This window comes from Salmo salar, chromosome ssa04 (genome assembly GCF_905237065.1).
Source record: "Salmo salar chromosome ssa04, Ssal_v3.1, whole genome shotgun sequence".
NCBI classification, from domain to species: Eukaryota; Metazoa; Chordata; class Actinopteri; order Salmoniformes; family Salmonidae; genus Salmo; species Salmo salar.
In genome coordinates, this window is record NC_059445.1 from 75,927,879 (window position 1) to 75,942,200 (window position 14,322).

The 14,322-nt window shown below is 42.2% G+C and overlaps 1 protein-coding gene across 5 annotated transcripts in view; it reads left to right on the plus strand.

Annotated features, from left to right (window-relative positions):
- Positions 1 to 6,122: 6,122 nt before the first annotated feature.
- The window catches only part of gabra1 (gamma-aminobutyric acid type A receptor subunit alpha1), a 33,901-nt gene continuing 25,701 nt past the window's right edge, over positions 6,123 to 14,322 (plus strand). For 2 of the 5 annotated variants that reach the window (XM_014198036.2, XM_045717348.1), the window contains exons 1-3: positions 6,430 to 7,132; positions 8,693 to 8,790; positions 13,300 to 13,412. In XM_014198036.2, the coding sequence (XP_014053511.1) occupies positions 8,711 to 8,790; positions 13,300 to 13,412 (193 nt within the window). In that variant the 5' untranslated portion in view covers positions 6,430 to 7,132; positions 8,693 to 8,710. Of the gene's footprint in view, positions 6,387 to 6,429; positions 7,133 to 8,368; positions 8,432 to 8,692; positions 8,791 to 13,299; positions 13,413 to 14,322 lie in introns of those variants that run through there. The other 3 variants (XM_014198037.2, XM_014198038.2, XM_045717347.1) reach the window with 3 other exon arrangements.

Below are 14,322 nucleotides of genomic sequence, written 5' to 3' on the forward strand. Positions count from 1 at the left end.
CCTCTCTCTCTCCACCATGTGGGCTCACTGCCATGTATCATTTTAAACAAGCTCTCTTGGCTTGTGGTAGGAACCCCGCAGCAGGATCCAGGGTGAGGCAGAGCCTTCACGAAATGCAGAGAGGCCCTGTGGCTCATGTCCAGGTGGTAGAGTCCGCCGGTCACCACAAGGTCAGTAAGGTGATGATGATTGATGCCCGCGCCATGTGGACCTGACCAGACACCCATCCAGGTGGGAGTGGTCGGTGATTGTCTGTCTGGATGGTAAGTGATATTTTTTGTGCACTATTTCCTAAATAGCCACTCTCCACACTAACTGATTATGAGGCCATTTTCTGAGCTGAAATGTCTGAACTGAAAGTCTGAGCTGAAATGTCTGAGCTGAAATGTCTGAGCTGAAATATCTGAGCTGAAAGTCTGAGCTGAAATGTCTGAGCTGAAATGTCTGAGCTGAAATGTCTGAGCTGAAATGTCTGAGCTGAAATGTCTGAGCTGAAATGTCTGAGCTGAAATGTCTGAGCTGAAATGTCTGAGCTGAAATGTCTGAGCTGAAATGTCTGAGCTGAAATGTCTGAGCTGAAATGTCTGAGCTGAAATGTCTGAGCTGAAAGTCTGAGCTGAAATGTCTGAGCTGAAATGTCTGAGCTGAAAGTCTGAGCTGAAATGTCTGAGCTGAAAGTCTTCCACTCAGGCTCTCTAGTTGTTTTAGATCATTTATAATAGTATGTTTACTGCTCAAATCTATTTGTGCAGAGGAAATAACAGTGTTAAGAATTTACAGTGCTCTCTCATGCTGTTACTGAGAACTTTATATGGGAGTGTACTTTATGAAAACAAAAACAAGTGCTGATAGACACCCTGCTATCATAAACTCCTCTGCAGCCATGGGAGATGGAGAGAGAGAGTTACTTTCAAATGCACCAGTTTACTCAAGCAATGGCCCCTTCCACCTGGAGGAGGATGGAGAGGAGGATGGAGAGGTTGATGAAGGGGTTGATGAAGAGGAGGATGGAGAGGATGATGAAGAGGAGGATGGAGTGGAGGATGGAGAGGTTGATGGAGTGGAGGAGAGGAGCAGCAGTGTGGCCTCGGGGTGTTGACAGATTTCAGCACCAAGGACAGCTCTCTCCACATACAGCAACCCAAGTCCTTCAGACACCCTGTGGTCACCGGAGGTACCCACTTAAATGCATAAATTAAAATGTGTGTGTGTGTGTGCGTGTGTGCATGCGTGCGTGTGTGTGTCATAACCCATAGCCATAGCAAACACCTACAGTAATATATGAGCCACGACACTCTTCATTTTATTACAAAAGCAAAGGCCGAACTTGAGGCCCACACCTGCTATGAATTCACACACATTATGGTTTATTATTCTGAATGCTAAAGTATGAGATCTGTTTAGAATCTATAAATGTTCCACTGGGATGCTGGACCATGTTGATTTCAATGCTTCCCACAGTTGTGTAACATTGGCTGGATGAATGAACAGACATATTTTTCACACCTCTCTGTCTGTGCCCTCATGAAGTAGTCCCCGTGTGGGTGTGTGCCTGGGGACTGATGTAATTTCAGACAGGTATTAATTGCAGATCAGCCAGAACAGGAGCTCTCTGCTCAAGAGTCATATGATTGGATCTAAGTAGGACTGGGACATGTGAGCAGGGGCCTGATAACTGTGTTACACTGTGTTCATCACACACACACACACACACACACACACATATACACACACACACATGCACACACACCTGCACTTCTCCTTTCACAGTGTTGATCTGTTTAAATGCTGGATCCCGCAGCCTTTCGCATTGATAATGTCACCTTTTCAGGGTTTCATTACAGTGCTAACAACCAGAGATGTGCCTCTCTCTCTCTCCTCCTCCTCTTCCTACTCCCCCTTTCCTCTCTATTTTTGGGATTGATTTTATGGTTACTGTTACTCCATGAAGCCTTTATAGTTAATGATGTCGCCCTGACAATTTCTGTATTGCTTCAGCCCGCGGAGGGGAAGTGGATTTTATGTGCCTTTAATGTCAATATTCTAACCTGTAAAGCCTTCTTATTGAATACATAGGAACCTGAGAGCGGGAAGGATGAGAGAGAGAGAGAGAGAGAGAGAGAGAGGCTAATCCTTAAAAGCAAAGTATCTTTGAAGGTAGAGTTTTATTGGACTCATGAGATGTCTAAGTAACTGAAATATCTATCTATGACAGTAACTTATTGGCCTTCATCACAGCGAGAAAGGTCAATAACTATGCTGTAAATATTTATAGGAACATCAAATTGACCATATGTAGAATGCAAAGTACATACACAATTAATTACACCAGGTACACAACAGACAAAGTAAGTGTCATGACTCTTAAAGCATTGGATTCAATCTCCCTGTATTTTCATTTATTGTCAGTATATTTGACAAACACAGCATCTAACTGATACTTTTCCTTGAGTTCTGAACTTGTGCACATTGTTGTTCCAATAAAAGTTGTTATGGAAGGAAAGTATTTGAAAGAAAGCAAACAAGAGGAGGAACAGATGGCCAGTGGAGGTTTTAATGCCGGAGCCAAACTGTTGGACTTTGGTAAATCTATGGGTTCTAATCAGTGTTACGTAAACTGCGGACTGGATACACTGCACCGTCTGCCTGCACTCCCTACGCCCACAACATAAAATCAACCCTACACTATTATTCGGTACAAGCAGCCCTCTTCCTGAATCACCCACTCCAAAAAGACTGCTGGCAGGAGACGTTATCCATCAATGATGTATTATATATGCATTCATATGTTTTGCTAAACTGATTTATTTCTGGCTTGCGCGGTGAAGATGTTTTCTTTTCCCTCAGCTGAATACACCGATATCAACATGCTACATTAGAACTTGTATATGTGTAACTTTGAGTAATATGTTCAACAACATAAGTTGTGAAGGCATGGGAATGACACGAAATGTTCAGGTAAACTCACTTGAGAACGGACCCACAGACAATCCTCCTGAGGCAGGTGAGGGCAAGCGGGCGCTGTTGTTTACCAAGGTGGATGGTTGAGTAACTATCGGTGAATGACCCCTTGCCTACCTTGCACATGTGTTTCATAGCTTTGCAGTCAAATGTGTCCACAGTTTATTGATCATACATTTAGTGCATGAGTCACCAAGATGGAACGTTGTACACCTAATGACTTAATTAATAAAGAAAATATCCCCAGTGAAACTTGTTTCCGCCTCACTGTGGATCTGTGGATGAGTCACAGGCAGTGTCAGCTTGTGGCTGATTGCTGAGAAGCCCCTTCCTTCACCACCAGTGGGAATCTGGTTGCTTCCTAAAACAGAGTGATTTAGTCCAGACTCAGTTAACGCTCCCAAGTAGCGCAGCGGTCTAAGGCTCTGTGCTAGAGGCGTCACTACAGACCCTGGTTTGATCCCGGTTCGATCCAGGATCGGTTGTATCACAACCGGCCGTGATCGGGAGTCTCATAGGGCAGTGCACAATTGCCCCAGCGTCGTCCAGGTTAGGGGAGGGTTTGGCCGGCGTAGGCCATCATTGTAAAATAAGAATTTGTTCTTAACTGACTTGCCTAGTTAAATAAAGGGTTTTAAAAAAAATGCTGCTCATGCAGACAGTGCACGTTTCATCATGATTGGTACTGGCAGGTAGCTTCATAGAGAAATAGTATGTCCTAAGTGATTCCCTATGCAGGGCAGTACTTTTAAGCAGGGCCCATAGGGAATAGTGTGCCATTTGGGACAGTCCCAAAATCTTCCAGTGTGGAAGCTTCATAGAAATATAGTTTTCCAGCGTGACAGCTATGTAGGTTTTCCTCAACATCCTTGAATAAAGAAGACATACGCATGTCTTTGTGCTTTTCAACGATACAATGGTGACCACTTTAGAGGAACAATGTGAGCAGGGGGTTAATATGAATATACACACACTCACACACACACACACACACACACACACACACACACACACACACACACACACACACACACACACACACACACATACACACACACACACACACACACACACACACACACACACACACAGAAACACACACACACACAGAAACACACGCAGATACATAAATACACACACACACACACAAGATATATGGATAGTGAATGATAGTGAAAATGCTGTTAGGTGGCCTATATTGCACAAAAGACTTGTGAGGAATGTAGATAATGGAATAAAAACAGCAGGGAAAGATGACATAATTCACTGGGCAACTGGCTATGGCTAGTTGATATAATCACTTCAGAAGCAGTGATTATATCTCTGTAACCTGCACATCAAACAAGGCACTTATATAAATGCTAGTCATCCATCACATTGATGTTTAGTCCTACTTTATCTCCACACTACACCACTGCTCCTCCTTCATTGAAGGAAACAACATGCAACTCTCAGAGATTGGGTTTTTCTCATTTGGGCGAAAGTCGGTCCTCTGTCCTCCATGGCCCGAGTGGTCGAGTGGTGGAGGATTGTGTCAATTCCTTAGTATGCAAACGAAAGAGGGATGTCTCTTCCTCTACAGCCTTCTTTTGGCGAGGAAGCGAAAATGTATTATACCCATAGAGAATGATAGAGGCCTCTAGTGGCCAAAAGGCTGGTCAGTGCCATTGAGGGCTTGTACCATTTTAATGTAGTCAACTAGGTGGGACTTCCAACTTCATTGGCTGATCCCTCCTTGTGACCTGTTGGAGTCACGTTCAACCGGATATCAGGAGGGATCAGCCAATACTGAAGAAGAAAATGTACTACTTCAAAATGGAGATTGTGTCAGTGGCACTGCCCATGCTGTCACAGACCCTATAATGGCACAGATAAAAAATATGAGTCATCTATCTCTATGATCCTACCTAAGTCCTTCACTAAAAAGTTTGGAAATCTGCCGCACCCCCTTTGAATCAGCAATTGTTTTCTCGCAGGAGAAAAGCATGCAAACATTTAAAAACGATATGCTACTTATCCTTTATCTATAAAATGTATTGCACATCTAGCTACATTTGTTTTTATCACTTTATACATTTATTTTTGCATTCCACCCGGTAAACGTAATTTGCCTGATGACGCGCGATTGGAGAAGTGTCATTTCATGCAAGCACATTTTCGTCCACTTTCCCTGTCCTCGCCGCCTCTCCTCGATTACCCTTGAACTTTTCAAAAGCAGGCCAGAGAAGACGGAGGAGAGAGGATGCAGGAGGTGAGCAAATCTAAATGATAAAAGGCCATTGTCTTTTTGTTCGAACCCTGTGAAGGGTGTGATTTTCATTGGAAATAGACTTGATTGGCAACAAGCGGTCCGGTTTTGAACTGTCCATGGTGCTGAAATGACAGTTCGCCATTCACTGCACTGTAGGCTCTCTCTCTCTCTCTCTCTCTCTCTCTCTCTCTCTCTCTCTCTCTCTCTCTCTCTCTCTCTCTCTCTCTATATATATATATATATATATATATATATTCTCTGAATTCTGACCAGACTTAATGTTATTGTAACGTAATGTCTTCGCAGACATGCTTCTTCACTGCCCAATGAACAGTGAGTTAATTTGTGTGTGCGTTTGGGGACGCGGGAGGGAGAGAGAGAGAGTAAGATATATATATATATATATATCCTCCCGCGTTCCCACACGCACACACAAACAAATGAACTAGACATTACGTTACAATAACATTAAGTCTGGTCAGAATTCGGCGTTTAGTTTTGAATAACGAGTTATGCACTTGCAGCATCAGGCTAAGGTCGATGCATGTAGACTAGGCAACCTCACTATCTGTGTAGAGCACAAGAGACTGAGAGACAGAGAGCGAGAGCGACAGAGACGGGGGGGGGGCGACAGAAACCTTACTGAATACCCATAAGTCATACATGCACTATATTAACCACATATAAAACAACACATAAGCCCGGTTCCATTTCAGTCTCCGTAGTCTGGTAAATAAAACCCAATGCCAATATCGCATTGACGAGTTATGATTTGTACATGAAGGACGAGTAGTCTAGATGTCATCATAGCGTGTCGTAAACGTATTAAAACAAACCAATAAGATCAGTGTGTATTTTGCTTTGAGGTCAATAAACCGGCTACATAAATGTTCCGTTATTACATATCTCATCATGATTAAAATGTCTTCTGGTTTGTAGTTTAACTTGAAATACGCAGATGACTACAAAAATATACGCTCGGTATCATCAGGCGGTTTTTGCAGAAGCACAGCACAGCTCTGTCTGTGCTCAGTCGTGGAGTGCAGGCCATAGCGGCATAATATTTGACAGTAAACAGGCGGTCCTGTTATCTCGATGCGAATCCTGGGCTTTTGGGGTACAGTGAGTGACTAAAGTTAATTTTCAGTGAGGCTTGTCTCATCAAATATATCGGGTGAGGGAATATGTATTTCTTAACATTGGGAAGAATGTATTCGTGTGTGTGAATGTGTTATTTTTATTTGCATTGTGTCTTCATTGATATGAGATAATAATTGAATAATCAGTTGGGAGTCTTCGTTTTGCTCAGAGCGAAATCTCGTGCTAGTTGATATAACCAATTCTATAAATGTAAAACGCCGTTTTTATCGGAAAACGTCAAACATCAATCAGGAAGAAAAAGGGAGCGGGGGACAAGGGAGCTGGTTGAAAATGTAAGAGGATTTGATTTTGCAGCCACTGAAAAAAAGATGAAGTCGACAGCAGTGGAAGTTACATTGTGCTGAATATAAACAATGGGCGGATTGGTCTTTAGATGAGACATTGGTACCACCTTCCATTCTAAAATAAAATCGCCCTGGCTTGAAGTCACAGCCTATTTCACATCCGGTTTACCCAGTGATATGTTACCATTGTCCTGGTAAAGTAAAGCTTTATTTGGCTGCAGTCTCCGTATTTAGAGTAGATCTTGTAGTTAGATTGCCAATTTGTTGGGGACTGAGAAGAGTTTCACTCCCTACACCGTTGAACAGTGCGCGCGACCTGCGCATACTCAGCACCGTCAGCTGCCACTTCTCGAGACTCAAGCTACATTTCGTCAGATCTGAGATCTTGGAGGATTGTTCTAATCGAATCCGTGTACAAAAGATATCCATAAAAGTTTGAAAATACGACAGCCTCGAACATCTCTGGCATATCACTGTAAGTGAATTTTCATTTTGCTTGTCTTTTTCGGTGCAGAAGGGAGTCGGGGAATTTGACTTGCAGTTCGAACTGCAGTGAGTTGTGTTTAGCCTAACAGAGGCTGAATCCAGTTCAAATAGATGGTATGTGAGTTGCAACGGTCGGGGAGTGGTGGATGTGGAGTTAGCTATTGAAAATGAAGACGATTTACTGGCATCTGCTGTGGTTTCATCCCTGGACAGCGCTCCGAATGTAGAATTATACAGTTGCTTAATTACTCGCCACACACGAATGTTTAAAATGAGCATTGAGAAATGCCAATATCTCCCTGAACTCAAGATGTTTATACTGGGGACACATTTCACGGAATAATATAGAAAGTGTGCTGTATATGATTTTTTCCCCCATTAAGCTGCATTATCCCTGGTTTATCAAATCCTTGTCAACTAACGACATTTTAACAGAACATTGCACATCGTTTAATACGCTTCGTTTGCGGTATATTCCAGCGCAGCTTGGAGAAATTAGGCGCCGTATCTTCTACAGTATGTATCTTTAATTTACAGGTTATTGTAGTCGTTTGTTTGATAATGGTGTAGCTATTGATTACAATACCTTTGCGCCGGTAATTAATTGCTGCTGCCGTGGGAAACATCGTTTTATATATATTTTTTGATTTTTTTATGGTTCAGTTAAACGGGCATCTGGCCAACAATTGTATTCTCATAACGCAATAACATTATCCTACCACTTACATCCTCTGAAAGTGGGCTGACATGATGATTTCGGACGAAGGTGAAAATGCGTGAATCTAAGAGGATTTGGTTTAATATGCGGTTTCAGCCGCCTTTTAATTGCAGGCTATGAATAAACTAAGTAGGCTATACAAGTGCTATGAAAACAAATGACATACAAGACTATGTAACCGGTAACGTGTTTGATTCTTTATGCAATATGCATGCGTAATGTAATGTATGTCGACGGATCATCCGAAATCGATTCTTCATGGAATGTGGCTCTTTTTTTACGAAACCAATACATCGCCGCCAGTGTATCACGTTAATTCAGACGCGCTCTCGCTAGCTTTCTTTTCAGGTAATTATATTACGTGTAATATATAGTAAACTGAAAACACTAAATTATATCTGATGGCTTTAACGGCTGTTAACTAACATCTGACTTGTGACGAGAACGCTTGGTTTGTGACATATGAGCTTACGGATGCAGTTCCGTTAAAGTTCAGTTCAAGATAGCCTATATAGGCTATTTTGTGAAATATTTAGAGCTTTGAGGTTCGACCCATCACCACATCTTAATGTAAGTCGTGTTTTTGTGTGTACAGAAGCTGGATACTAATATGAACTGAAAGACACAACATAGTTCTTGGGAAAGGCTGGTCTTAGAACGTTGCCTGTCTCTTATGTTCCTTCATCCTCTTGGTTTCAGAATCACTCACCTCTTCATTTGTGTCTTGTTTGATTCTCTTTTGAGCCAGACTTGTCAATGGTACTGCTTTTTGTCTGATGTGGTATTTTATTTTTTATTTTCTGATGTGTAGTTGTTGTCTTCCTTCTTCAGTGACACCACTCTCCAACCATGGGTGGACGGACAGGAACGGCCATACTGATATGTGTGTGGGCCTGTTTGCTGGTGGCCAACGTGCTTTGTGGGAAAAGGTAAGGTGGGCTTCGACCACACAAACAAAATATTCACTGTCAAGCTAGATTTGGCCCAGAAAAGAGAATCACTGTGTTCTGTTCTAGGGTCTAGTTACGGAGACAATATGCTCATCTCTTAAGTCCCCAACAGTGTGGAATTAGAATATATTTTGTGATCTGCAATCATGTCATGTTGGAATCCATCCCTCACTGGCAGTCTGAGAGCAAACACCTGATTATCCTGGATAAGAAGGTATGATTGTAATGATCATGTTTTGCCAACTGATCATATTTTATGTTATGCATGACTCTGTGATGGCAGTAATTAGGGCATCACTTCAAGACTCCACACTGTAATTGCGATAATAAGAGGAGCTGGGGCGGATTTGCCCAAAATAGCAAATACTGTGTTCCAGTTTCCATATGCTAAGCAACCACATAGGATAACACTGAATGTTCAACCAGAGTAGAGAAGTGCATGTCTCAGACATTCTGTCGTTTATTCAAAGGATGTACGTGTTTCAAGTGACATAGTTTAAGTAGAGGTTAGTCCAACATAAAAAGTCACACCTGGGAATACAGATGGCATCAGTGCTCGGACCACCCACTCAGTACCACAGTGAGATGGGATGAGAGATGATAGCTTTTGACATGTGATTACCACACTATTAATCCCACCATTGAAATGACAGACATTTGCATTTACACCTCAATGCTAATCCAGTCTTTAGGATTAACATTGAGAAGTTTGACATTGAACCAAAAATATGCAAATATCAAGGATTCACTATTTGCAAATGAAGCCGCATATACCTAGATAACTTTGTGTGCATATGATCATCATATACCTAGACAACTTTGTGTGCATATGATCATCATATACCTAGATAACTTTGTGTGCATATGATCATGTGGAATCACATAGCATGAAGATGCGTGACTATTAAATTAATTACGTTTTTTTTTCTTCTATTCTGCTAGCCTAAATAATTCAGTAGAACTGTCCGAGCTGCATCCACATCTAATCAGTCTAATGAAATTGCCATTTAAGGATTTATTTTCCGTGAGCTGTGACATTTTCCCTATTAATCAACAGACAGTTTAATGTATCTTGCTTCAAGGATGGTCCATTTAACCAATAAACACCTTCCCTGATTACTCCACCTTACAACTGTCACCATAAACTTCAGTGTAATTACTGCCTTGTGATTGACTGTTTTGACCTCTAGAACTCAAAAACAAACCATGGAGGGTTTTTTAACAAACGCAATAATCAGGAGCACAGGTTGATATTGGTGTTGTGATATTTTAACGGAATAGGCAGGGAGGGAGGGAGGCAGAGAGAGAGGGATGTAGGGAGGGAGGCAGGGAAGCAGGTAGGCAGGGAGGGAGGGAGGCATAGAGAGAGGGAGGTAGGGAGGCAGAGAGGGAGGTAGGCAGGGAGAAAGAGAGAGAGGGAGGTAGGGAGGGAGGCAGAGAGGCAGGTAGGCAGGGAGGGAGGGAGGCAGAGAGAGAGGGAGGTAGGGAGGGAGGCAGGTAGGGAGGGAGGTAGGGAGGCAGAGAGGGAGGTAGGGAGGGAAGGAGGCAGAGAGGCAGGTAGGGAGGGAGGTAGGGAAAGCAGAGAGGCAGGGAGGGAGGGAGGGAGGCAGAGAGGTAGGGAGGGAGGGAGGCAGAGAGGTAGGCAGGGAGGTAGGCAGGGAGGGAGGCAGGGAGGGAGGGAGGCAGAGAGGTAGGCAGGGAGGCAGAGAGGGAGGGAGGGAGGCAGAGAGGTAGGCAGTGAGGCAGGTAGGGAGGGAGGGAGGCAGAGAGGTAGGGAGGCAGGGAGGTAGGGAGGGAGGGAGGCAGAGAGGTAGGCAGGGAGGCAGGTAGGGAGATAGGGAGGGAGGGAGGCAGAGAGGTAGGGAGGCAGGGAGGTAGGGAGGGAGGCAGGTAGGGAGATAGGGAGGGAGGGAGGCAGAGAGGGAGCGAGGCAGGGAGGGAGGGAGCGAGGCAGGGAGTGAGGTAGGCAGGCTGGAGGCAGCAGCATTTATTTAACTTTCCTACTTAAATAAAGGTTAAATAAAATATAAGGCATGCAGCAGTGAGCAGTACTGTTGCTGTTCAGATGACCTGTAGATGGGGGTGGTGTATGATGTTTTATGAGGAAGTGACCCCAGCAGCTCATAAGCATCCAGTTCATTGCTCTCTGCTTATCTGCACCCCCCTTCTCTCTCTCCTTCTGCCTCTCCCATCCTCTGTCCCCACCTCCCATTCCCAAATATATTCTATGTCAAGTGCATTTTAATTATTCCTCACTTGAAAGAACTCGGAGGCGTGTATGTAAGTGTAAGTCTGTGTTAGTGTGACGGAGTGAACATAGCATGATGTGCTGCGTGTGCTCTGTTTGTTCGTTTACCTCTCAGCTTCGCTTACTGTTTTTACTAAATGTTACGTTGTTGCCATGTGTTTCTGTTCTGCTGTGTTGTGATATCAGCTCTCCTGCTGCTGTAAGTGTTCTGTATTGACGTTTGTGTTTGTCATAATGTCCCTGTCCTTCTGCGTTATGATGTCTGTACTGTCCTGTGATTTCAATGTTTAAATTTTTTTATAATAATTGCACCGCACTTCCCAGTCATCACTGGCCAAGCCGTCATTGTAAAAAAATATTTGTTTTTAATTGATAAATAAAGGTGAAATTAAAAAAAGAGGCATCCTTGCACGTTTCCTGTTGTGTTTTTTGTGAGGAGGATATAATGAACTAATCTACTGTATCTGGGGAAAATCGAAAACCTTCGGCATGTTGTGTTCACTCATTGTATCAGCAAGCCAAGCAAGCAGAAAATACATGTGTGTGTATGTGTGTGTTTTATTCAGATTAGAGTTTTTCAGCCTCACTTGACCCTGCAGGCAGTTCCTCAGATCTTTGTTTTGGTGGTCTAGGCTCTTGAGCTATGGCATGGAAGATTTTGCCATTTCTTAAAGTTTCACACAAAATAGAGATTCATAACTGTGGAATTGTTTGATATCAGACTCTTGTTCCAATTGCTTGTCTCATTATTTGTCTTATTTATATTTCCTAAAAGTATTTTTGTCATGAAGCTGCATTTTTAACAAATAGCCTATGTGGGAATGAGAGTTGTGTTGATGCCATATTAACTATATAATTCCTGCAGTGATGTGAGTAGCATGTCCTTATTTAGAAGAATCGTTTACCTGCTCACATTTAAAGCCGTGTGATCTGACCCCCCGCCCCCACTTCTCTCTCACTCTCTCTCTAACTCTCTAACTCTAACTCTCTAACTCTCTAACTCTCTAACTCTCTCTCTCTCTATCTATCTATCTATCTATCTATCTATCTATCTATCTATCTATCTATCTATCTATCTATCTATCTATCTATCTATCTATCTATCTATCTATCTATCTATCTATCTATCTATCTATCTATCTATCTATCTATCTATCTATCTATCTATCTATCTATCTATCTATCTATCTATCTATCTATCTCTCTATCTCTCTCTCTCACATTTGCGGCCGCCTGCATGCATGTCCTCTCGGCTGTTCTGTTCTCTTCTGCTACTTGCCATTTCAGTTTCCCCCGTTCCCTTCCCTTCCCTTTGCAAGTCCATGCTAACTTATCTTGATGACCTCCCCTTCTCCTTGAAGCTGCGTTCTGAGCAGAGATTGTTTCCAAACACTGAGGACTGTTTATTTAGCATGCAATCAAACCAATGTGGTCCGCGATTGGGTGTAAAAAGGGAAGATGATTGCTCAGAACTATTATTTATGAGAAAGGCTTTCCTGGGATTAATTATTAGAAAGGCTTTCCTGTGATTATTTATGAGAAAGGCTTTCCTGTGATTTATTTATGAGAAAGGCTTTCCTGTGATTAATTATTAGAAAGGCTTTCCTGTGATTAATTATGAGAAAGGCTTTCCTGTGATTAATTATTAGAAAGGCTTTCCTGTGATTAATTATGAGAAAGGCTTTCCTGTGATTAATTATGAGAAAGGCTTTCCTGTGATTAATTATGAGAAAGGCTTTCCTGTGATTATTTTTGAAAGAGAGAAAATAACCCCCCCCCTTCCCAAGCTGACCATTTCCCTCTCCATCTATACTTCCACTTGTTAAAATACACATTTTGCAACATAATGAAATCTGTATTGCTGTTGATTATTGTGTTGAGATATTAATGAGTGGCGATGTTTACTCCACTCACACAATTACTGATTGTGGATGTTCTGAGTTTGAATGAACTGTTTTGTTTCATGTTGCTCAAAGAGCACACTAAATGAGTCCTTTGCTGTTAAAAGACCACATTAACGTATAAATATTTCATTATGAGTCCTGTGTGTGTACAATTCCATGCCCTGTGGATAAAATAAATCTATTTCTCACATTCATATGGCTTTATTACAATTCTGTATCATCAGAGGAAGTAGATTTTAAAGGATCAAGAGAAGTTGCTCAGCTGGGATTTTGCTCCAACACTCCTGCATCGATTCACCGAATTCACTTTCCAAAATTGCTCTTCCTTTTCGTCAGCTCTGGACAGAATGGCCAGACGGACGAGCAGAAAGACAACACGACAGTGTTCACCCGGATCCTAGACAGTCTTCTAGATGGCTACGACAATCGTCTCAGACCAGGGTTGGGAGGTACAGTACTGTACAATGGTTTCTCACCAACTCATATCATTCTGAAGTTTAGGGAAATAGAGGTGATGGGAGATAGATGGGTGGTGATGAGTGTCTTGGATTTAGTCAATAACATGTTTATTGCATGATGCTGTCAAGTATTTTCCAGCTAGTCATTTCCTGAATCATTTGTGTTATTTGGAATTGTTGGCACCAGGTTGCAGCACTCTGTTGGTTTAATATTGATGGTTTGCCAATACCATTACTTGGAGGATAGCAGTCCAGAGCACATCAAAACAGGATTTAAAGTAATATAATATAATATACTATAATATTATATAATATAATATATACGCCATTTAGCAGACGGTTTTATCCAAAGTGACTTACAGTCATGAATATTGACTACAGACTGGAGTCCTTTGTCCTGCTTCATGAAAAATACATCTGCAATGTGCTTGCGTATCGTCACAAGCATGCTCATATCTTGTTTTCTCTGCCTTTGCACTCGTATCAGAGGAATCTACAGGAGGATGATTTACTGTTAGCTTGTTTCCTTAGAAGCATGATATCAAGAACTGGTATCTTTTGAAAACGAAAGCAAACTGAAATGAAAGCTCCCAGGTAAATAACTCCCCTTGTTCTTTTGAGGAATAGTATATGGTGTAGGATATTCTCATTGAGACCTTGGGTAGTTTTGTCATTTTTCATGGAAGTGCACTGTGTGCCAGACAGTTATTGCGTATACTGATTTATATTCGACTCAGCTTGACAGAGTTTTGGAGAGATATGTAGGCCTACTGGAACGTGAAGGGGATTTTTATGGAATTGACTGAGTGGAAGGTCAAACAGGCAGGGGAATAGTACATTTTCAGTGGCAAATGGAGAGAAATTAAACATTATGATTGACACCATTCCTGATGTAAATCAT